Below are 25,458 nucleotides of genomic sequence, written 5' to 3'. Positions count from 1 at the left end.
CTCTGAAGCAATGCAAGTTTATGAATTGGTTCACCACTGTAGTAAGAAACAAAAAGCCCATGTAGCACAGGCCTGGTTTGAGGACAAAACTTGGCTAATAGAAAGCAAAGCTAAGCTGTGAGCAAGATGCAGGCCCCTGCTCACAGAACTTGGCACAAACAGGGCTGAGAGTGTAAAACACTAATTTGTAATAGGCCCAGGTGTGAAACAATAAATGGTACTGGTCATAAGTTGAAAGCACATTCCAAAAGGATGGTAATACCAGCTTGTTAAAAAAGACCTTGGTACCCACACTCAAAACAGATACTGGCCCAGGTTCAGGAAAAGGTCTAAATGGACAGCATGATGGATAGAGATGTTCTAATTAAGCCATGAGGTGCAGGGTGATGGGTGGTATCTAAGTAGCATTAGAGGGTGGCAACCTGACACATCAGGAGTGATGTGTAATTTGTTTGTACCTGTATATAAAATAGTGTCTTGAAGGGACAGTCTTTGTCCAGCCGGGGGGCAGTGGGGTCGCCCACTGATTAAGCTGAGTGCGTTGATATGGGGTACACATGCATAGTGGTTCAGTAGAATCTACTGACAACTATTACTGTACTTAACAATAAACATGGCTAGGCACCTTCAATCCTTATCTGATTTATGGTCTTTAGGGGCTCTCTAGGAGGCTGCTGGGGTGACTAATTGCACAAGTCAACATGGCACATGTGACTGAGTACACACCCATGCAGCCTTCTGATTATCAACATTGATGGAGCGGGAAACCTGTCAGGACACCACAACAATAAATCCTGACCTATTACTTTGGTAACCCTACTACAACCACTTCATCAATAGAAAGTGGACATACACCAGCCTTTGTAATCTAAGGACATTTACCAAGCACTGCAGTCAAACTCACTGGTAAGCATAAATATTTGAACAAGTTTATTGATTACAAGAGCTAGGTTTTAAATGGTTATAAGTGATAGACATAAAGTCAGAGTAGTTACCAAAGGAAAATAAAAGATAAGCATAGTCTGCCTCTAGATTGGCATGATTTTCCAGAAATGCTTTTAATGGAAAAGTTTACCGTTAAAAGCATTTTCGGAACAAAGCGTCTATATTGGTACGGACGCTTTTCCGCAAAAGCACTTTTCGCGATCAGGGCTTTTTTGCAGAAAACAAATCTGAGCTTTCTACACTGGCCCTTTTGCACAGAAACTTTGCGCAAAAGGGACTTTTACCTGAGCGGGAGCAGAATGGTATTTCCACAAGAAGCACTGATTTCTTACAGTAGGAAGTCAGTGCTTTTGCGGAAATTCAAACGGCCAGTGTAGACAGCTGGCAAGTTTTTCTAGAAAAGCGGCTGATTTTCTGAAAAACTGGCCAGTCTAGATACAGCCATAGAGTCTAAATTCTCAACCTTATTAAACTAGGCAATAGCTGGTGAAAGCAATTTTCCTCTCCTCACTGGATACTGCAGGTTGGGTACAATCTTTCGCATGCAGGCTCTCCCTGTTAGCTTGGAGTCTAATTTCCTTAGCTCCAGCTCTCATTGCCCTCAGCACAGGTAGGAAAAGAGACAGGATGAACCACGTGGCCTCTGTCCCCATTTTATATCCTCAGCCCATGTGCATGGATAACACAAGTTCAGGCATGTTCATTGGGCTTTCTGGGGCCACCAGGCATGGTCGAGCAATTCTCCTGTTGTGGCCTTGTGTGCAAGCAGGCCATTGAATTGTAACACCCTTTCTGGATGATGGCTGTTCATGGTTGTCTGATGATGGCTGTTCATGGTTGTTCCTTCTAATCTTTTCTATCCATGTTTGGATTTTTTCCATTAACGTGAGAAATAAATGTTTATGTGCACCAAGGCATGTGCGAATGTGCACCATCAGTAGAAACAAAAAACCTAACTGTTGGCACTCTGCTAACCAACTGGGCAGCATTTGAATCTGTCCTGAGTGGTTTCACAAGCACCCAGCTTACAGGGAACACCGTCTTACACCCATGTGGGCATTGTTTACCTCCCTTGTCTTTGGAGAGCTAATATCTGGGCATATCCTCAACTTGCAGCATATTTTAGTGACAACCATACAACACAGTCTCATAACTATATTCACTAATGATATACATGTTGAGAGCAATGGCTTTTAGCACCTCATAACTTTTCCTGTGAGACCTTACATGGCATGCTTTATATGAAATATCACCATTATATACAAATTATAACTATGGGGGTTATAAGGCACACCCCTGAGATATAGAGTGCCACAGTCTCAATTGCACGCTGCAGCATCATCTGTTATACTAGTCCTGGACTCTGTCATACAGCTAGACCAAGTTTTGCAGAATTAATGCCAGTTATGGTAGTAGCATAAGTCCAGTTCCTACTGGAGAGGTGTCTGTGTCACTAAAACCATTACCTTGTTTCACATTGGCCATTAAACCAGGACCATAAATTGCTATCATTTGATTGCTATCAGCCTGAGCTATACTGGAACCAGTAACAGAAACGAGAGGATCTTTAACTGACAACCTAGTCCTTGAGCCATTCTCTTCTCTGCCTTGTATTGTTGTCATATAACTTTACCCCTTTAGAAAACTGATATCTAAAGACCAGTTTAAATCATATAGCAATGTCTAGGGTAGGTCAGTGATAATATATTAATCGCAGTTGCCTGAGAAATTCACTTATGTCTGCAGAGAGATGTGTGCTGAATGTCTGATGTGCTGTTCTAGGGAAAAAAATGTTCTAAAAACCCATGAACAATGGATACGGCCTTTAAAAAACATTTATTCTAAAAGGCAAGACATTACTTCTATGCGGAGAGTATTTATTATCTGTAAATGTATTACTATGGCAACTTACCTGTATGGAGGTAATGGCCAACCATACCATCCAGTTAGGAGAAGTTGCATAGCTCTCATCTTCAGATTACCAGTAGCTACTGGAGACATCATGAAGGGATGACTCTTCCAGTCTCAGGCAGAAAGAGGTGCATTGAGCATGGCATTTTAATACTCATTAATGGAAATTTGTGCAGGGTCCATATATACTTCTCATGCCTATTTAAGATCTACAGCTGTTGTAAATCTGCCCTTTTTTCAGAAATGCCAAGAAACAGGGTGAGAGCTCTGATCTTACCCCCCAGGTTTAAGCCCAGTTTTCTAACACAAAAAATTGATTTTTCCCCCTTTTTGATGTATCATTCGTTACTCAGCACACAGATACCATGCTAATGGATATGATAAAAGAATTTAGATTAAATCCAGTTCTTATTTTTGGCTGTCAAACTGGGACAGATGCCACATTCTGAAGAGGAGACAACAATCTTATAATTGTACAAAATCATAAATGTTCTGAGCTGTAGCATGTTTTGGAGTCCATAGTTGCTCTATAAATGCAAAATATTATTATTAATTATTATTATTATTATTATTATTATTGCAGTATGCTGATAACACAAGAAGCTGGCAATATATAAACTTTGTTTTAACATAAATTACAATGAGAAATTCAACCCAAAAGGCATAACAAAGGCATAAACCATACAACAGATATAGTTTCCTTTACCACTTTTTCTACTTTCTGGATGTTAGTTTTACTCACAAAATCATTTTGACATTACCACTTATGAAACAGGTGTGCATGTGCATGCATCCAGCTGGTTCTTGTACTTCTGCCAGAGCATTTTAATCAATCTGAGCTTAATTTCAGACAAGATCCACAGGGAATACTTGTCACTGGAAAACTGTTGCTGAAAATATGCCACTGGCTTCAAAGCTTCACACAATACAAGTAATGTACATGATTCCAGTTAGTGTGAGTGTCACCAATTGCAAGATGAAAAGCTGAGTAAAAATATTTGCTATTGAGATTTTGTTGTTGTTGTTACACTGTCAAAATTATATTGTTTTGAATGTACAATTCATAGTGTGAGATGTGCAATCAAAACTATGACTAAACAGCATCCAGAGGGAATAATTATTTAAATTTTATTTTCATTTATGTGGGAAACATTTTCTAGTCATTTCAAGTAGATAATTAAGAATAAACACATTGACGTGTAAGATGCGAATGAAGAAAACAAATTTTAACATCATGGAGAATTTATGAACTATCCCAATTACTATTTTTAAGATGGAATTTAAGAAGAGACTAATTAAGAAGGAATCCATAAATTCTTGAGCTCCTGCTTCAGAGGTCTGAAGGGTCTTGACTTAACAGTAAATTAGTGAAAAACTAAGACCCCGATTCTCCTTTAATAGTAATTTTTGCATCAGTGTAACTCCATTAGCTGGCTACTCCTGATTTAGAATAACACGAACAGAACCAGATACTAACATTCTATCTGGGTTGGAGTGGATTGTGGAAAGAGATCAAAGGATCTAGTGTGATGGACTGTTTGTGTAGGTAAGGTGAACAGAATCTAGCTTGCAAGACAGCCGGTACACAAAATATCCATCACTTCAATCCTACTAATGCTCTCACCAGAGATCTTCACTGGGACTTAATAGGTGCACAGACTTCCTTTTAGTTCTCTGCAAGAGGCAAATTTCAGCCTGAAAGAATCCCATTAACTGGTGAATATAATAACTCAACAAAAATTAGCAACATATTTTCATTTTTCTCATGTTGTTGAAGCAAATTGTTCAGTACCAGTGTAGACTTTGATATGCACCTAGGTTTTCTGATCATTCGAATTAGTATTTATGTTCTATGAATATTTTGTATTTTTAAAGAAATAAGAAAATGGATTTACTTTAGGTAAATCGTGTATCCCTTTAACACAGAAGGGCTGTAAGTGCTCTCAGAACTGCAAGTAAATGGTGTTTACAGTAAACATTGAAATAAAAGCCTCATGGTAAAGAACAGCGTTTGGGTTTCACAACTGAAATATAATTCTTCCTTGTGAACGTGGCTAGACATTAGAAATGGTTTTAGAGAACACAAAGATCATCCAGGATTTTAAATAGCCGCAGTGAATTTTTCTGGGCACAGGTACACTGTTTAAAAATCACATAGTTTAAAAAATAAGTGCCAGTACTGTGTTGCTAATGACACATTAGACAATTTTTAAAAGGAAGAATTATACGAATCTAATTTATTTCCATTTAAGCTAGCTGTTTGCTTTTTAAGTTGGACAACAAAAACAGACCTGGTCAGCATCCCATTTGTTGCCAGAGAATCTTAGTTCCTAATCTAGCACAATGCTGGAGTGTTAGAATTGCATAAACAGCAGGGTTAGGGTGTTTTTCTTTAAAGAAAAACCCTATAATTTTCATTTGTTAAATAAAACCAAATAATAAAATCATGGCTATGGTAGGGTTTACTGAGAGCAAAAGCTGTACTTAAAGTTATGGGAGAGTTCTGTGTTTTCACAGATGTTAAGGACAGAAAGGACCAATATGATCATCTAGTCCAGTGTTTCTTAAACTGTGTTCCAGGGAACACTGGTGTGCCACGAGGCAGTCAGAGGTGTGCCGCGGAGAACAACAGAGTTCAAAATGGCCGTTTTTTTGTTTTGGTTTGTTTTGGTTTTTTTTGATCAACTTATGGTTAAAAAGTTTAAGAAATACTGATCTAGTCTGAGGCTATGTCTAGACTGAAGGCTTCTTTCGGAAGAACCTCTTTTTGGTAGAGATCTTCTGAAAAAACTTCTTCCAAAAGAGAGCATCCACACACAAAAGCGCATCAAAAAATCAATCTGCTTTTTTGAAGATAGTGTCCACACTGAATGGACGCTCTCTCGCATTTAAGCTGTGATTACTATGGACGGAGTGGCCACCAGGGCACCTGTACTTTTTCCTCTTTCCTCTTCTTTTGAAAGAACTCCCTCTTCCTCATCCACACACGCCTTTTTCCAAAAGAGCTCTTTCTGAAAAAGGCTTCTTCCTTGTAGAAGGAGGATTACCAACACCAGAAAAAAACCCCTCTGTTCTTTCAATTTACTTTCAGAAAAATGTAATTGCAGTGTGGACGTAACTCAGGTTTTGTCAGAAAAATGGTCATTTTTTCCAACAAAACTCTGTAGTGTAGACATAGCCTGAGCTCTTTCATAAACATTAACAATAGAATGTTCCCCAATTAATTCATCAAGCCCATAACTTTTGTCTGAACTTTAGCTTATCTTTTAGAAAGACATCCAGTCTTGATAGAAAATGGTTTCACCCCATATGAAAGGTATCAAATTCTAATGATCAGTGTTCCCTCAATTTTTTTCATCCATGTGTGGAATAAATGTTGTTATGCACACCAAGGCATGTGTGGATGTACACTACCAGTAGAAACATATGCTGCTGGCTGTCAGTGCCCTGCTAATCAGATGGGCGGCACCTGAATCTCTTCTAGGTGGCTGCCCAACCACACAAGAAACTGCTAATGGATGATGATTAGCTGTTCTGTTCATTCCCTCTGAAGCACCTGGCAGTGGGCAGTATCGGGATATTGAGTTAGATTGGAACCTTTGGTCTGACCTAGTATGGCCATTCTTATTTTGTATAGTAATGGTACAAAATACTATGGCCCCAATCTTCTGTGCTGGTTGAGCTGTGCTCAGTATAGGTCCCAGAGGTGGAGGAGTAGCTATATGCCATCTTTGTTTTTCCCAAATTTCTGAGGCTTCTTGGGACTGATTCTGCCGCAGCCTCAGGACTGTTTGCAGTGATCCCCAAGTCAAGAATACTCTAATTTTTTTAACGACACTTTTGTGGCATTGTTTTTTAGGATTGCAAAATAACCCCACACAGAAAGCAAAGCATACTTTTAAAAAAGGGAGGTAGCCGTGTTAGTCTGATCTTGCTAAAACAAAAGGAAAAACTATGTAGCACTTTAAAGACTAACAAGATGGTTTAATAGGTGATGAACGTTCATGGGCCAGATCCACTTCCACGAAAGCTCATCACCTATTAAACCATCTTGTTAGTCTTTAAAGTGCTATATAGTTTTTCCTTTTGTTTTAAAAAAGGGAATGCTGATGTCACTACAGGGCGTCCCCACTACAAGTCGTCCCGGTATACATCCTTTCCACACTAAAGTCGTTTATGCTTGTAGGAACTGATGCGTTATAAGTCCTCCCATTCCCTTCTCCTAAACTGTACAACCTCCTCTCTCCCGAATTTGTGCAAATTGAAGTCAGCTGTGGGAAAAAAAATGTCCCTGGTTTAAGTTGTTTCACTATACGTCCAATTTTTTTGGAATGTATCTTGGGCTTAGTGAGGATGGCTGGTATTGCCAGCTTCTGATTCTGTACCAGGCACATGCACATTTCTTGGCATGCAAATTTTGTTCACTCATTTAGGTCCAGATCCTCAAAGGAGCGTAGGAACCTAACTATCACTGATTTCATGGGCCAGAATCTAGCCCAACATCTTACAACCACAGCATGCCTGCAAGAGGAGAGGGGATTATTTAAGGTGTTTTTTGTTTTTTGCTTAAAGCAGGTAGTCCTCACCAGAGATGATCAAAATGCAGGACAATGTAGCACTTTAAAGACTAACAAGATGGTTTATTAGATGATGAGCTTTCGTGGGCCAGACCCACTTCCTCATTTTCCACCAGACAAGAATTTCAATGAAAAATGAACAAAAGAATCATGAATAATTCATTATATATATAATTTTGGAACCCCGTTCTTCGCAGAACTTGCTGGAAAAAATTTCCTTTCTGCTGAAGAAAACACCAAGAAAACACAGATTTCCTTTCTTGGAGTTGTATTTAATCTTGATGTGAGACGATCTGCTACCACAAGAGAGCACTCTTTCTTTGATGATATCTCAGTCTCCCTAGAAAGCTAGAGAGATACCATATAAGTTTTGCATACTGCTAGGAGAACTGTTTCAGTAAGATTGGAACAGCAGGAACAACAAAGGCTGCAGATGCATTTTGGATTTCGGTGTGAAAAGCCTTTGGCTAGTTTTCCAGCTGACAAGAGATTTTTGGTTCCTAGATGGGAGGGATTCTGCCAAAACTTTGAAGATCTCTGTAAACTTTGGAAAATACCCATCTTTTGGAGACAACTATATCAAATGATACTGTGGCGTGCAATACAAGAAAAGTGTTTAAGACTGGAAGATTGTTTATGTTTGGTGTTAACTCTATGGACACTTTCAAGCTAGAAGAAAAGGAATATAGGAACCCTCTTATTATCTTTTGAAAAAGATCAGAGGAAATGCTGGGTGGATTTAAAGTGTGGAGTGATGGTCCTAAAAGCTGCTCTATAAATTAGATGGCATCCTACCTCTATATAAGGTTGAGGAGCAGAGCTGATTTTCAGTCATACGGTGGACTTCATGAATTGTTACTTTTGCCTTTAAATCTGGACATAGATTTCACCCACAAGAACGGAGCAGACTGTGGGGCAGAGGACCCCGTACAAATGTTTCCTCCATGCATGGATTAAAGCAAGATCAGAAAGCCAAATTTGAGACGAAAATTGCACTGGTAAACAATGGACAGCAATAGGAATGATGGACTATTGAATGGGATGTTATTCTCGGGAGCTATGTCCATGGGTAATAACCATGTGAATCCACATGGATTATCACTGAGAGAGCCCTTTGGAGTTCCCTTCCATTTCAGTCCAACTTATTGGGACCAACCCTACTGTAGTTATTCGGGTAGATTTTCCTACATACCTTTCTCTGGCTATGTAGGAGTCTACGACTATTCTTTTGAGCCTGCCTTCATTCGAAAGAGAAATGAGAGAGAGAGACAAAGAGTGCGTTGTGTGAATGAGGGGTATGCACGCCTCCGAGAACATCTTCCCAGGGAGCTTGCAGACAAACGCCTCAGCAAAGTGGAGACCCTAAGAGCTGCAATAAATTACATTAAACACCTTCAGAGTTTGCTGGACTGTCACTCATTAGGGTCTAACACTAAGGAAGCAATATCCACTATGGAGGCTACAGATGCTTCCAGTCCTGATCTAAGAAGGGAATGCAACAGTGATGGAGAGTCTAAATCCTCTTTATCTTCATCTCCATACAGTGAGTTTGAGGAGATTTGCATCTAAGAAACAGCATCTTCCAAAATAGATGTAATCAAAACCAACCAAAAACTCTGTTACTGTATCTAAATCCACATAATTTTTCTGCAGGTCAAAATGTATCCTGAGAAAGAGTCAGGGAAAATAAAGGTATCTTCAGTGTCTGAGAGGATTCTTTTCACTCTTTTTGCATGCATGTAGCCTAAAGATGGTTCGTGAGCTTTCATGGGTAAGGCCCATTAATGCTCATGATCCTGTATATTTTTGTTAGTCTCTTAGGCACCACAGGACTACTTGTTTTTTAAAATTACAGACTAACACAGCTACTCCTCTGAGACTTTTTAAAGATCGTTTGTAAGGATAAACAAATTCCTCTCAAATTTCCTCAGCTGTGTATACAAATTGTGGTTTAGATTATTAAACCTGAAACAGCATAAAAGGTGAAGAGTAATTTAGATTTTAAAAACTGTCTGGCTACTTTTTGCATTTCACTCAGTGGGACAATGAAAATATATTAGATTAATCCGGTTTGGAGTTGTTTCCTAGTTTGGCTTATTTTCAAATTTCCATGCATTGATACAATGTTGCAATGTTTGGTTTGCAAATATTGTGGTTGCAGAATGGGGAAAGGAGAGAGAAAATGTAAAAATTATATAGCATATGTTTCACCAACATTTTTAAAACTCATGACAGTATTTCTATTAATATTAGGTTTTGAAAAACAATTTTAAATAAATAAAATCTACATTTGGGGTTGAAACTATTTGGCAATGTCCTTTTTAATGCAAACTGATAGTCTGTAATTAGTATGCTTTGGAGGTGTGAGAATGTGAAGAAACCTTGGGATTTATTTTAAAGAATTGCTGTCAGCAAATGATGTCTGAAATTTCCATCCTAACCAATACCAATTAATGTGCTAAATACAGTTCTGTAAAACCCCAATCAGTCATGAAACTGTGATGAAGATATCAGCCTTTTCCCTGTGCACCTCCATTTATACAAATTGTATTTGCAGGCAAAATGCTATTGATCGTGACATCTGTTTGGTGGTCAGAAGTAATATACATGGATGCACACTCCTGTAGCAATCACATACTAGTGTCCACAAATGATAAAATACTTCAAGTATGTTCATATGAAATGTGGGCATTTTCCTTACATTTAAAATATTATATTACTTTTTTAAAACAGATTTTCTAAAATACATAGCTTGAGCTCTACAATCTATATTTAATTTGAACAATTATTGTTCAAAAGGCAGTTGGAGTTTTTCTCCACATTTCTCAGTTCTTATTTTCTTCATTGACTACTCTCTGAAGCCCTGATTCAAAAAGCACTTAAATATATGCTTAAAATTACGCATGTGCTCAAGTGTTGTGTTGATACAGGGCTCATAATGTATTTCCTCTTCCCTTCTCCAAATAATTTATCCCCCCCCCCCCCAACTTTAAAATCATACCAAAGCAAACATTTAAACTCCCCTTCCCCATGACATTTCCAGACTTCTACTTTTGGGCCTCACTTTGATATGATGGTTTTCTCCCCTTAGCTTCCTTTTCAGATACCGTGACTGAAATTCTGAAAATGTTCATGTGCAAATGTGAATGAACATTAGTACTGGTCAAAGACCTCAAAATATGTCTATGAATATTCACTTAAATTAAAAATATTGAATTAACTCAGACTGTATTTATTTTCACTTTACATGAATATTAGAGAGTGAGAAATGTTCCCAGAAATTGAATTTTCAGGAATAAGGGAAGCTAGCCTCACGGAGCTCAATCTATTTAGCATAATCAAGAGAAGGTTAAGGGGTCACCAGTTCACTGTCTGTGGGTACCTACAAGGGAACAGAAATGTAATAATAGAGGGCTCAAAAGTATAACAAGATCTGAAGGCTGGAAGCTGAAGCAAGACAAACTGAAACTAGGAATAAGGGGCACAATTTTAATAGTGAAGGTAATTAATCATTGGAACAACTTACCAAATATGCTGGGAGATTCTGCATCAGTGGAAATTTTTACATTAAGATTGGAAATTGTTCTAAAAGACAGGTACTAATTCAAGGAGGCATTAACTCAGGGAAGTTCTATGACCTGTGTTATATAGGACATCAGATGAGATAATCACAATGGTCCTTCTAGTCATAAGTCTATGACAAATTAATAGAAAGCAAATATTAAACTCAGAAGTGTGAACATTTGCAATGTAAACCTGTTGAGAGTTCTTTTTATCTAATTAGGGAACAAAAAGACTATTATGTGATATATGTGTCCAATCAGAACTAACTGACATTTCAAAGGTAGTACTTTCCATGTTGATTTTTAGTAATGAGCTGCTCACTATCTATTTGCAGACCAAAATTATTCAGTAAATAATTGTAAACAAGACATTTTTTTTTAGAAATAATCATCTGCTGACGGACAAAGCACAAACAATAAGAAGCTAAATTTATTGTCAGAGTTGTTCGCTATGAATTATTCACTCCGCTCTAAAAGTATTGAAGAACTCCTGGTAAAAATGATAGTGAATCACAGATCCTTAGTCCCCTGGATTTTATATACCATATTCCTTTTTTTTAAAAGCCGGGCTGCTTTTAAAACACCTACTTCTGCATGGACAGTTGTCTCTAGTGGTACGGATGATATTTCCAGCACTGAAACATATCTTTTCAGGCATATATGTTTTCATGTTTCTCTGGAAGGGGTGGTGGTAAGGTAGTCTGAGAACAGGAACAGGATTTGAGACTTTCCTGTCTTCTACTCTTGGCTCTGGTACTAAGATTATGTCTATATTATGACAGCAAATGATACTGCATTTGTAACACTGTAGTGTAGCTGATTTCCACATCATAGATTCAGACTCTAAGATCAGAAGAAAGAATTAGTCTGGTCTCATTCATAACACAGGGCATGGCATTTCCCCCAAATAATTCCTAGAATATAACTTTTACAAAAATATCTAATTCTGAATTAAAAATTGCCAGTGAGGTTTAAAACAAACAAAAGGAAGTGTTTCTTTACACAACACACAGCCAACTTGTAGAACTCCTTGCCAAAGGATGTTGTGAAGTCCAAGACTATAACGAGGTTCAAAAAAGAGCTAGATCAATTCATGGGGATAGGTCCACCAATGGCTATTTGGAAGGATGGGAATGGATGGTGTCCCTAGCCTCTTGTTTGCCAAAAGCTGGGAATGGGAACTAGGTGATGGATCACTTGATTATTACATTTTGTTCATTTGCTCTGGGGCACCTGACATTGGTCATTGGAGGATAAGACTACACAGTAGGGCAAAAGACAAATTAAGAAACTCAACTTCAGCTACGTCAATTGTGTAGCTGAAGTCGAAATAGCTTAATTCAGGTTTTGGTGCTAGCTACACAGCAGGAAATTGAAGGAAGAACACTCTTCCTTTGACTTCCCTTACTCCTCATGGAAAGAGAGTTACAGCAGCTGGAGTAAGAAGTCCTCCGTCTCGACATTATTTTGAAATAATGGCTTGCTGTGTAGACCCACATTTTGTTATTTTTAAATAGCGTCAGTTTTCCAAAATAATGCTGCTGTATAGATGTACTCTGTCAGAATACTGGGCTAGATGGACCTTTGGTTTGACCCAGTATAGCCATTCTTATATTCTTAATTACTCTCACCATTAAAAATTTGCATTTGATTACCAGTAAAAATGTGTCTAGCTTCAAGTTCCAGCCATAGCCATATTATTCCTTTTTCTGGTAGACTGAAGAGTCCATTATTAAATATTTGTTCCCCATGTAGGTACTTTCAGACTATAATCAATCAAGTCACTCCTTAACCTTCTTCTTGTTAAAATAAATCACTTGATCTCCTTGAGTCAATAAGTCATATTCTCTAATCTTTTGATATTTTTGTGGCTCTTCTCTGAACTCTCCTCAATTTATCAACATCCTTCTTGAATTGTGGGCATGGACGGGGTTTCCACTTAATGCAGGTAGTCCCACTTATCCAAGAGGCAAGAGTTAGGCTGACAGAAGAATTCTTCCATCAACCTAACCACATATATGGGGGATTAGGTCTACCTAACTGTATGGCACAATCAAGGGATGCAACAAAGTTGATCCAGTTTTTAGGAGTGGACTTGTCCTGATTACCTTTGTGGCCTCAGAGATTTTTCTCCCTCCGCCCCCGTCCTCAGTTTCCCACAGAGAGTTGTGTTTTTCATGTACATTGTTATTTAAGAGTAATGTTTATTCATCTATAGTACCTCATGTGGATGCTATGAATCTTAATTGTTGTAAAGTGCTTTGAAGATGAAAACCATTGTATATAAGTATCTTTGATAGTAAAATCAATCCAAACAAATAAACATAAATTGGACATAATGTCCATGTTACCTCCTGGGCAGAGGGTATTGGACAGAATTCCAAAGAGTTTTCAAATCACATTGTACCTCAAAGGCACTAGTCTTTACCAGAGACATTGCACAGCCAACCCCAAAACCGTACCTCTTCCTTGGTTTCCCCTGACATATAAAAATGCCCTTCTGAACAAAGAGGGGGATGGTGCCATGGCTCTTCCCCTCCCAGCTGCCTTTCAGGTGGCTAGTGACTTAGGGCATGCTAACAGAGCACATCAGTTACACTCAGGAGACCACAGAGGCTGCATGTGAGCATGGAGAGCTCCTTGAATCATCCCCCCTTATCCGCTCCCCACAGGAGCTAGACACTGACTGTCCCTTCATATTTTTATGTGGCTCCATTTTGTTACTTGTAAATGTTTGATGTTGAGCCCTTGGAAACAAACAAACTATCTTTAATAGTAAAATCAATCCAAACCAATAAACATAAATTGGACACAATGTCCATGTTACCTTCTGGGCAGAGGGTTATATGAAATAATACTAAGAAAAAAGACCTAGGATTCAAATCAAGTGAACTTGTTGCAGAGTAATATTTCAATATGTTTGTGGTCATAGGGCTTATTATTGTTTTCAAAGTGTATATTTTATGCCTTTTTACAATTGTGAAGACTTCTAAGAATGCCAACCAGATACAAAAGATGAAAGAGTTAAAATGTAATAGCCACCAGATTATTTATGAAGACTGGAAATGACCTGCTAGCTGGGAATGAAATTCCTTCCACTGAAACACTGTACAAGGAAAAAAAGATTCTTCTGGAAGAGAAAGATCTATATTTTATTTTCTGACAATCCCTGTTCTCATACAAGTATTTTAGCACAAGGAAATATAAGACTGCTGAAAAATCCCCAACTATAGATCAGCAATTCCTATATGTAACAATGGCAAAAAAAATTTTAAGTGAATGCTACAGTTCAAAAGCTGTATCTGTCTAGACAATTGTCTTCTTCAAAGTGTATAAAGTGTATCATTATCAGACTTTGAAAACAGGATGATCCAGCTTGTCACCCTGGGAACTAGTGTTTTAATAAAAAAAAGTTGAACAAAAGAATTCTCTCCATTTGGCGCAATTACTGTTTACAAGAAAGACAAGTTCTCCTATCCTTAAGAAAATGCTCAATAACTTTATCAAACTTCTCTACACCAAATGCATCCACTGTAATCTTTCTATCAAACATGGAAAAAGAATGTCTAAAGCTCCCCCCACTTTCTCCCATTTAAATTACAAACCCATTTGCTTATTGATATTATCACAATTTGAAGATGTATAATCCTGGCCATGGGATTGCTTTTAATCCCCAAATAGCTACGTATCTGATTTCTTCAGTCAAAGCCTAGCCATACTGCTTTCATGTTATATTTCTCTGTATCAATAAATGGCCAAAGAAAAACACAAGGTACGATAGGAAAATATACTTCAGGCAGTAAAGCAGTCAAAGCCAGTTATCTAATTGGAATAAGTGAGCAGGGAGCATATGCTTCAAAAAGAACTCCTCTTTCCATCTGTCACTGGTGAGAAATAAAGGAAGAAGATGACCTGAACCATTATAAGGGCACACATCCACAGCTGGAGTTGAAGTTAACAGAATGATGCCAATTTATACTTGCTAAAGATCTGGCCCAGTAAGTCCTGAAGTTCCTAAAAATTATAAAATAAGTACACTTATTTTCTACAGGTCCCCAGAATAACCTCCAGCCTATCTGCAACGGACAAGCACAGAAATGAGGCATGACTGCATTGCAGAAAAATGTAGTTACACAATTATTATTAGATTCTTAGAATGCCTAGCACTTACAGTCTAACAAGATGGTTTAATAGGTGATGAGCTTTCGTGGGCCAAACCCACTTCCTCAGATCATATTCTGGAAGAGAATTGGCATGACCATGTATACCAAAGGAATACAATGAAAAAAGTGAACACATTATTAAACTGACAAATCAGATTTAGTACAGAAGGTGGGGTGAGGGAGAGGGAGTGAGGGAATAGCTAACTGAGTCAATGAATGGCTAATCAGGGGTGATAAGTGGGAAGCTATCTTTGTAATGGTGAAGGTAATTAGCATCTTTGTTAAGGATCATTCATAAAGTGTCAAATTTAAGTATGAAAGAAAGTTCTGAAGTTTCCCTCTGTAATCTGGTGTTAAAGTCTCTTTGAAGTAAGATGCATGTAGTAAGGTCGTTAAGACTATGTCCAGGTAGGCTGAAATGAAAAGCAACTGGCTTTTCCTTGTGAAGATGTCTGATGTCTGATTTGTGGGCATTATTTCTTTGGCGAAGTGTCTGAGAAGTCTGTCCAATATACATAACAGAAGGACACTGTCGGCACGTGATGACATAAATTATATTTCTGGATGAACAGGAATATGTGTTCTTGATCCTATAATTGACATGGTTAGGTCAGTGATGGTGTCATCAGAGTAAATATGTAGACAAATTTGGCAACGGGGTTTGTGGCAAGGGAAAGTCCCAAGGTTGGTATTAGCATGGTATGTCCTCTGGTTGTTGGTAAGAATCTTCCTGAGGTTAGGTGGTTGTCTATAGGAGACTATGGGTCTGTCCCGCAGAGCCTTTCAGAGTGTAGTATCCTGTTCCAGTATAGGTTGTAGGTTATTGATAATGTGTTGGAGGGGTTTAAATTGGGGGCTATAGGTGATGACAAGTGGTGTTCTATTGTTGATTTTCTTGGGCCTATCTTGAAGCAGATGGTTTCCGGGAATTCGTCTGGCTCTTTCAATTTGTTTTTTTATTTCCCCCACTGGGTAATTGAGATTTACAAATGCTTGGTAGAGATCTTGAAGTTTCTGGTCTCTGTCAGTGGGATTAGAGCAGATGCGGTTGTACCTAAGGGACCAGAAACCTCTCTATTACTATTTAGCACTTACAGTGTGAGACATCCATACATAATAAAGTGCTTTACAAAGCAGCGTAAGTCATAGTCTGTACCTAACTGAAGCCTTGCCAAGAAGAAAAAATGTATTATATTATAAATATATCAGCCATATATTTCTCATATATTTCATTCATTCTCTTGGACCACAGCAGATGTGTCCAGTGATGGCCCTTTTGAATCAGAGTAGTTAGAGTTGGAAAAATAGGTGTTAGATCAGCAAGCCCCATCTCCCTGGAAATAAAGACAGGGAGATCTGCTATATTAAACTGCCACAAGACCTGAATCTTCTCTGTGTATCAGGCTCCCATAAGTTCATGGGATGTCAAGTGTTACAAGACTGGACCCTTGGCTCTTGTAAAATCAGTCCAGTTTGCCAATAATGCCTGTAATTTGGAGCCATTGGAGGAAGCCGGCACTCTAGCTCCCAGTTAAGTGTAAGCCGGAAAACAGAAATGCAGCAGAAAACATTCTGCGTAAATATTGGTGGTCAGCTTGACCCAAAGGTCAGTAAAGTCAATGGGAGTCTTTCCGTTGACTTTGTGGGCTTTAGTTCAGGCTCTTTGCTCTTTTAAGGAATGACAGGATCACAATTTTTAACATTGGGGAGGACTGCCCCTCCTCACCCAAGCTCATATTCCTATGATTCACACCAGTGGTGTTTGAACTTTGTAAAGAAAAAACACGGCTAGGGTAGGCTGTGCCTGTGGCAGCATGATTTTGTTATCTATAGTTTGCCAACCTTCCCCAGTTACAGCACCTGAGCATTTTCTTTTAAAAAGCCAACTTAAGAGCTGGGAGAGGAGAAAGGAATTCCGAGGTGCTAATCCCTACATAGGATGAAGTTCCATGGGCTTCATCCTGCAGTCCTGATGCAGGCAAACCTCTTATTGAAATCAACCGAGTTTTGCTTGTATGAGGACGGCAAGACAGAGCCCTAGTCTAAAGCCATGCTGTGGCATTTTTAATGGTACTAAGACTGATGAGGCATAGTTGCCATACTCTGGATCATCAGGACTTATTCTGCTCTGCCCTGACTAGGCAACATCACCACTGAGAACTGGAAAATCAAATTGGTCCCCAGAACATACATGCTAGAAGGGCAGTTGCTTGCACCAAAGCCTGTCCTCGGGCTGAAGGTTTTGGATACTATTTTGTCAGTGAGGTAAAGCCTAGGAATAGAAACTTCCATCCAAAACTTTATGAGGGTGGGGGCGGGAGGCCTTAAAAGGGAAAGAAAATCTCACAGGCTCTGGGAGTACATACACGGGAAGGGTTTACTGGATTGACTTCAAAGGAAAAGCAGAGACCAATTCAGCACACAAGCTGTTTCTTTTAAAGCTAAAAAGATCAACTTGTTGGGCTTCTCTATTGCTATTGCTTATGACAGATACAGATTTGACTGACAGAAATGCTAGCTGTATGCTCTTGAAACTGATGGGCATTTATTCATCCCGTGTTAAGAAAGTTAGTCTTTGGGGCCTGCAAAGACCTTCATTTTTTAAAATCCATGTCTCTAGGCCTGTTAAAGACAGTCTGTGAAACATAAGCCTGTGAAATCAAATGGAAGAGACCTGCTGGTGTTGGGATTTGTTGCAATGGTGTGTGACAGTGAAGTAGCTGCCTCAGTGTACCACATCAGATGTGCTGTGTTAGTGTATATTGGTCTGAAACCAGTCTAGTATGTTTACATTAGAGAGGAGGTGCTTTGCTATAGCTTTACCAATGAAGTTACCCTGGTGGAAAATCTAGTCTAGCCAAGCTACTGAAAGAAAAAAATGCTGCTGACCTACAGTTTCCATAGCAAAAAGCTATAGGGGCTTGAAGATCCCTTCTCTCTATCCCAGAGCCATACATGGAAGGAACCTGTTCTACAGACAGATCTGCGTCCCGCAAATTTGCAAAAGGGTATAGAATTGGTAGAATTCTTTTTTAGGAGGCAGAATATGAAACGGATGGATTTTTGGAAGGTGTGGAGGGGGAATTCTACACAAGGAATTTCACCCATGTCATCAACTGAAATGTTACATTTTTGAGCCTGCTCTTGCTAAAATGTCAGCAGTGCATCCCAGTAGCTGCATGAAATAATGGACAGGGGAAGATTTGGTTATGGATACAAGCTTCCACAACATTCAAAAGGTTTGGTTGAGCTCTTTATAGAGATGTAACTGAGCCACAAAGTCTGGATAACACTGGGGGGCTTTGAGCTCCTTCATGTTTTTGGGAGCATCTGGATCTGGGTTTTTTATTCCACTGAGAATCAGCCTGAGGTGTTGGGAGTAGCAAAATTTTCCAGATACTGGGAATGGGCGCCTGGTGATGGATCACTTGCTGATGACCTGTTCTGTTCATTCCCTCTGGGGTATCTGGCACTGACCATTGTTGGAAAACAGGATACTGGGTTAGGTGGATCTTTGGTCCAACCCAGTATGGCCATTCTTATGCCTGTATTTCAAGAGGTGCAGAGTTAAAAATCACATCAATTGGATGTAATTTCTTACCAAGGGCGGATATAGGGCAGGGCAAGCGGGGAGAAATACCCAGAGTGTTGTGTCCAACTGTCTAATGGCTCCACCCAAACAGGACACAACCTTTACGACTATCACTTTGGGCGTAGCCAGGGCCCTTGCATTATTTTCTAAAATACGTGCTGAAAAACAGCTCTGCTTTTTCTCCAGTAGCCAGCAAAGTCTCTCATTCACGCTGGGGGACTTTGATACAGGTGCTGTCTTAGGCTGTGACCTTGACAACTTTCATCACTACCTAGAAAGGTCAGTGCTTAGATGGCAGACCTCCCAGGCAGAGGCAAGGGGAGGAGAGAAAAGAGGTGGTCACATGCCCCTCCAGGTTTGCTCTTTGACATGTATTGAACATGCTCAATAACACTGCTGAAACCAGCTGCTCTCACGCTGCTCTGCTCTCAGGGAAGTTCAGGGCACCAACAGCATGAATACTTGACTCTGCATCCTCTGAAAATGAAAGTCCCATGCAAACAGCCAACACAAGACCTATATACCACATAAGTCTTACTTAAACCCCAAGGAAGCCTGTGCGATCACCCTGCACTGGGGTGAATTTTCCTGATCTTTTGCAACTTATCAGAGAGACTTTTGCACACCAGACATTTATTCCCATCACTACTACAAGGGTGCGTCTAGACTGGTAAGATTTTGCGCAAAAACAGGCGCTTTTGCGCAAAAATTTGCCAGCTGTCTACACTTGCCACTTGAATTTGCACTAGAACACTGACTTTGTAATGCACAAAATCAGTGCTTCTTGCACAAATAATTTCATGCTCCCGCTTGGGGAAAAGCCCTCTTGCGCAATAATACTTGCTCAAGCGGGCCAGTGTAGACAGGGAAGAATTGTTTTGCGCAAAAAAGCTCCGATGGCTAAAATGGCGATCGGGGCTTTCTTGCGCAACATCGCATCTAGACTGGCCACGGATGCTTTTGCGCAAAAGCACCTTTTGCACAAAAGCATCCTTGCCCATCTAGATGCGCTTTTGCGGAAATACTTTTAATGGAAAAACTTTTCCGTTAAAAATATTTCCGCAAAATCATGCCAGTCTAGACGCAGCCGAAATGTGACATAAGGACTTTGCAATCACTTATATGTATATGATTCCTTAACCTAGGGAAGGGCACAGAGGGCCGCACGATTGTTGTAACTAAGATGGTCTCCTGGGATAGGTTCATTTTGCTAACTGTGCCTGTGTACTTAGAATTTGTGGGATGTGCCAACTGAACCACAGTAGCACTTTGAATGGATGCAGAGGGAGTGCACGGCTCTCTCCGTCAGTGTTGTGTGCAGTCAGCAGACACATCACTTCACATGCCCTTGCTTTTAAGTGCATGTCATTTTTGTAATACTGGAAGGAAAAAAAACCCACAGGGATGAAAACTAGCAGAATTTGGCAACAACTGTGTGTGGGCAACAGTAAATAAAATGTCTTGTGGGTACCACACTGAATCCCAATGGGCCACAAGTAGCTCTCGGGCTACAGGTTGTCCATCACTGCCTTAACCATTTATAATTCTCTACTTCTTTTATTATTACGTCTTTAGGTTGTTTATTAAGGATTGACTGACAGTGTGATATTTGGGTAAGATCTGACATTCATATAGAGCTAGGATTTTGTGTCTGGTCCTTTGGGATTAGAAAGAGCCTCACGTATGGGGAAATGGGTTGTCAATAACCCCTTACTACGTTAGACTTGGCTGTCTGGATGGAAACCAAAGGCTGGAGTGCTGAGAGGAGACTGTGTGTGTTTGGCTTCTGGTTAACAAGTGGGGGTGTTGTAGAAATACAGGCGACCACTGCACTTACAACCTAATTGGTTCCTGGAGAACTGTCATAAGTTGAGTGGTCGCAAGTCAACTCCATTTTTCCCATAGGTGCAATGATAAAAATGGGGGTTACGTTCCTGGCCTGCTTTGCCTCATGGTACAAGCTGCTCCCAGGACCGGCTGGGGACTGTGCCGGGGGAAAGCGGCACAGTGCGAGCTGCTCTCAGGGCCAGCTGGGGACTGTGCCAGGGGAAAGCAGCATTAGGCAAGCTGTTCCTAGGGCTGGCTGGAGGCTGTGCCAGGGGAAAGAAGCATGGCGCAAGCTGTTCCTAGGGCCAGCTGGGGGCTGTGCCGGGGCAGGCAGCGGCCAGAGCAAGGCGGTTGTAAGTGCAGGGGAATCGTAGGTTGGGTGGTTGTAAGTCGGGGGTCACCTGTACTTTTATTATTGGCTTGGTGAATCTAGTTATAAAGGAAACGACCAGTTAAGCACAAACACCTCTCTCTCTGGTGGTAAAGGGGTAAAGAGGTAACTCTGTCCTGGGCATGCAGAGCACCATCACTCTGTCACACACACATATACAATGTTCAGATTGGAACTATTCCAAATGGAAGGCCCCTACTGCAAGAGAAAAGAATTCCAGGGAACCACAGGGGAAGGATGTGAGGTGAGTGATATCTACACAGAGTTCTAGGGATAGGGAACATTTATCTTTCCTCATAAATATAAAGGAAATTAAAAATATATATGTATTCATTTTTCAGTCCACGGTAAAACTGATATTAGATATCCTTGCTGAGCTTTGCCTACTGTGGAACCTTGTTGCATTGTTGTAAATAGACCGATGTAGTTTCACTACCAAAACCTTAGTGTAGATGGGGCACACTCATGTAAAAAAGTGACTTGCAGCTTACCTTGGCTTGAAAATGCAGCATAGATAAGACCTGAAACAGATGTGAATTAAAAAAAAATTGGACAGCATATCAATGAGGCAGATGTAAAAAAAAAAAAGATCACTATGGATAAGTGAACCTCCAAAGCTTTGGAAATTCAGACATTCCCAAAAGCACAAAACCTTTGTGAAACCTCTTTGGGATGGAGCTCCTTGGAAAATGGGCTTTGTGGAGAAATTTCCAATCTGTCTTGTTTCAGCCAGGTCATAAATTCCAGAAGAATTAGTATCCAGACACTTCAAAAGGGAAAAATATTGTCTATAGGAAAACACTGGTAGTGCATTTTTCCTGGCATACTATATATGTGAGGCAACACCCTCATGGTTAAATCAAACCTTTATTAAAAAAAAAAAACAGACAGTGGGAGAGAGTCATTCACTCATGAAAGACCTGGCAGTTCCCTCCAAGTCCTGAACCTTATCCAAATGATAATTATATCCATTTGAAATCCCACGAGCTGGAGAACAAGCCTCCGGCAATTCAACAAAGGCTTCTCCGTACTCTGTGGAGACTTCCCCAGCACTTTCCTTCTGTCTGCACTCTGCTGCAGCGCTGTCTCAGGATTTCCTGAAGACCTAATAGCTCCTTGAGTGCCAGCCCCGCCAAATACAAAGGAACACCCCACAGGCACAGGGAGTGCAGCTGAACCTTAATATCCTCCCTTCTGCACAGTTGCAAATGTATAATTAATCGTAGCTCAGATTTACACGTTTGATCTGTCTCTTTCAGGCATTAGGCTTTAGATGTTTTTGAAGGAAAAGGGGCAAGTGTGTGATTTGATCTAGAGGACATGAGACATGTCTAGTGCTTTTACAGGCAAATCCTCTTCTCAGCAGACACCCTGAGCTGGGCAAAGTGCTGGAGCAACTTCACACAGGCTTCCTTAGTTCAATAGCTGACATGGCTTGCGTGGTGCTAGTGCACACCCCTTGCTGCTACACTATACAAGGCCAATTAGGAAAACCTTTTTAGAGCTGCTACCACAATATGGAGACTGAGTGCTGAGTGGAGAATAATCCAACTCCGATCTAAGTCAGCGAGGTGGGATCTTTACATTGGGTTTAATGGGAGTTGGAGGAGGTTTTATGAGCTGGGCAAGAGCCATGCAGGCAGGTTAGCTTCTAATGATCCCCTGCAAAATAGTGCACAATCCCTGTCACTCCACTCCTCAAAGCCCTTCTCTTGTACAATCTTTCAGCAATGCCCTCCAAAAGTTGCCTTCAGTCGTGGCAAATCTACTCCCATACCTGATGTATTAACTGGCTGCTGAAATGGGGACATGTTGGGTAAGGAACATGAAGTGGAAATGGTGGTGGTGGGGGGGGGTTATGAGCCTCCAAACTGTGCCTGTTATTAGGTGGAACAGCATCAACACTGTCGATGGGAGAAGATGACGGGATCCTACCAGGAAGAGGCAGCAGAACAGATAATTTACTCACAGGAAAGTGCATACTCTAAAGATTGTGATGAATTTTCTATTTCTGCTTTTCTTCCATCTCTGTTCTGTCCCTGTATGTGGTCATTTTCCATCACTGCTTCTCACAGTGTGACTGGCCAACTGCTGCTGGAAGTGCATTGCAACCCTGACACGGTTCTACTCCATTCCTGCCTCCCTTATCTCCCACCCCAATGCTCTGCCAAGGATACTCAGTTCTGCCCTGAATTATCCCATGTTGTTCCAGTCTCAGGCTCCCACACTGTTCTACAGGTGCACCTTCATCCTGGTTCTAGTTCAACTCTGGCCTTGACTTGCCAACCACAAAATTATAGAAAACCTATAGTTTCTATAGGTTTTTAGGACTGGAAGGGATCTCAATAGATCATCTAGTTCAGTCCCCTAGATCCAGGCAGGACTAAATATTATTTATTCTAGACCATCCCAGACAGGTGTTTATCTAACCTGTTCTTAAAAACATACGATTAAGATTCCACCACCTCCCTGTGTAATTTGTTCCAGTGCTTAACTACTGTATGTCTACACTGCACACACTTATTTCAGAATAAGCTATTCCAGAAGAAATACTCCAAAATAACTTAGTTCGAAATAACTTGTCTACACTACAGGGGAGCCTCAAAATTACTCTGAGGCAGGCTCCCTTAATGTGGATGTGCTACCTTGATTTAGAGCTCCAGGAGGCACTGGGGAGCAATTACTCTGACTGGCCCTGGAGAGGAGCTAGTTCAAAATAGCAGCAGTGGAACGTCCATACTACTGCTATTCCCAATAGCTATTTTAGAATAGATGTTATTCCTTGTGGAATGAGGTTTACAGAAGTTGGAATAATCCATCAGTTATTTCAAATTTATTTCAAAATAATGGAATTGCTGTGTAGATGCTCGTGTTGTATTCTGCCTGTGTGGTGGCAACAGGCCTGGAATAGCAGCAGAGTGCACCAGGCTGGATGGTGGTACCTTGGCAGAGCTGTGGGTGAGGCCTACAACTGGAAAAGCAAAGGGGTGGACATTAGGTTTGAAGAGCATTGGCAGAGCAGTGTAGGGGTTCCGTAAGTGGGTTAGCAATGAGCACTGGGACACTGGCACCTGTGGGGGAGGAGGGGGAAACTGAGGGCCAGGCTCATTAATCTTTGCTTTAGCCAGGTCTATCAGACCAACATAGACATGAGCAGCAAGAGATAGTTCACCATCAAATGAATACCACACACTGTAGACGCTTAAACAACAAAAAGAAACAAAGATGAACATGGACTCACTTCAAAAAAGGGAAATTTCCATTTGAAGAGAATTCAAAGACAAGTTCAAGTAACATTTCCCCCAGAGCAGCATTCTCCTCCTCAGGAGAGTGTATCCGTTTCTTCTGACAGCATTTTCATGGCTTCAGGATAAATAAACCCCATTTCATTTTTGATATTATATTTTACAGACACAGACAGAGCAAGGAGATTAAACTACTTTGAAAGAGTCACCAAAGGGGAGAGGGGAGTGTTGAGAAGAGTAGTGTGAAACAAAGACTGAGCACAAAACAAGCAGATTTTAGCCTTTCATCCACAACTCCCTATAGCCTGGAATTTCCCTACTGATAGGAGAAGAGTAAATGCATAGCCTGAGGGGGTAGGGTCCAAGGGAAAGAAGACACATAACCAAGGAGCCCAATAGTTCCCAAATGTGCTTGAAGAACACAGGGCCGGCTTTAGGAAGTGCGGAGCCCAATTCGAACAATTTCACCCCCCCTCCCCCGCGGCGCAGGGAAACCTCCCTCAGCTCACATCTCCTGCGGCACAGACAGCCACCACACTCCTCCTCCGGAGCCAACGCCCCCTCCCGCAGCGCGCCCGACACACTTCCGGCTTCAGGGCATGGGGCCCCTTTAGGCACGGGGCCTGATTCAGGGGAATAGGGCAAACTGGCCTAAGGCCGGCCCTGGAGGAACACTCAGTACACTTGTGGAGGGAAGATGGCACCACACTGATGGCTTTCCTCACACCAATCCAGGAGGCTCAGCCAACCCCTGACACAAGTTAGAGAAGCATCAAGGCTGCTCCCACTTGTGCTGATGGAGAACTCTCAAGCTGTTTGGCAAGTGGTGGAGCCCTGCCTCCTCCAACCCCTCGGTGCTCCTGTCCTGGAACACTGCTGGTGCTGATAGCAGGGCCAGGAGCCCCAGTTTTAGGATTGGCTATGCCAATTATATGCTAGCTGAGGAATCCTGTACACTGAGGTAAACCTCAAATACCACCTTAAGGCAGCTTCAAATCCCCTTTGTGCTACTGAAGCAGGGGGCCTGGGCTAGTAGATTTTGTGGAACCTCCTAGGCTTTGGGGTAGGGACAAAAACGAGGGGTTCAGTGTGTGGAAGGGGGCTGCTGGGAAAAGGGATTGGGGTCTTGGCGGAAGTGAGAGTGCAGGAATCTCGGGAGCCAGATCCAGGCAAGCTGGAGGTGTTCCCTACCCCCAGTCTAATTGGATGCTGCAATAGCAAAGGACCCATGCTGGCTGTTCAGT

At 40.9% G+C, this 25,458-nt stretch overlaps 1 protein-coding gene across 1 annotated transcript; it reads left to right on the top strand.

Moving 5' to 3' along the window:
- The first annotated feature begins 7,792 nt into the window (after positions 1 to 7,792).
- Positions 7,793 to 12,991, top strand: ASCL4 (achaete-scute family bHLH transcription factor 4). The gene has a single exon (XM_075938295.2). It carries the CDS (start codon positions 8,439 to 8,441, stop codon positions 9,000 to 9,002), a length of 564 nt encoding a protein of 187 aa, XP_075794410.2. The 5' UTR covers positions 7,793 to 8,438; the 3' UTR covers positions 9,003 to 12,991.
- Positions 12,992 to 25,458: the final 12,467 nt, after the last annotated feature.

Source organism: Pelodiscus sinensis, chromosome 1, assembly GCF_052426305.1.
Source record: "Pelodiscus sinensis isolate ZL-2025 chromosome 1, ASM5242630v1, whole genome shotgun sequence".
Taxonomy (NCBI): domain Eukaryota; kingdom Metazoa; phylum Chordata; order Testudines; family Trionychidae; genus Pelodiscus; species Pelodiscus sinensis.
The sequence above is the reverse complement of the archived record's forward strand: the minus strand, read 5'-3'. Positions and strand labels throughout refer to the sequence as shown.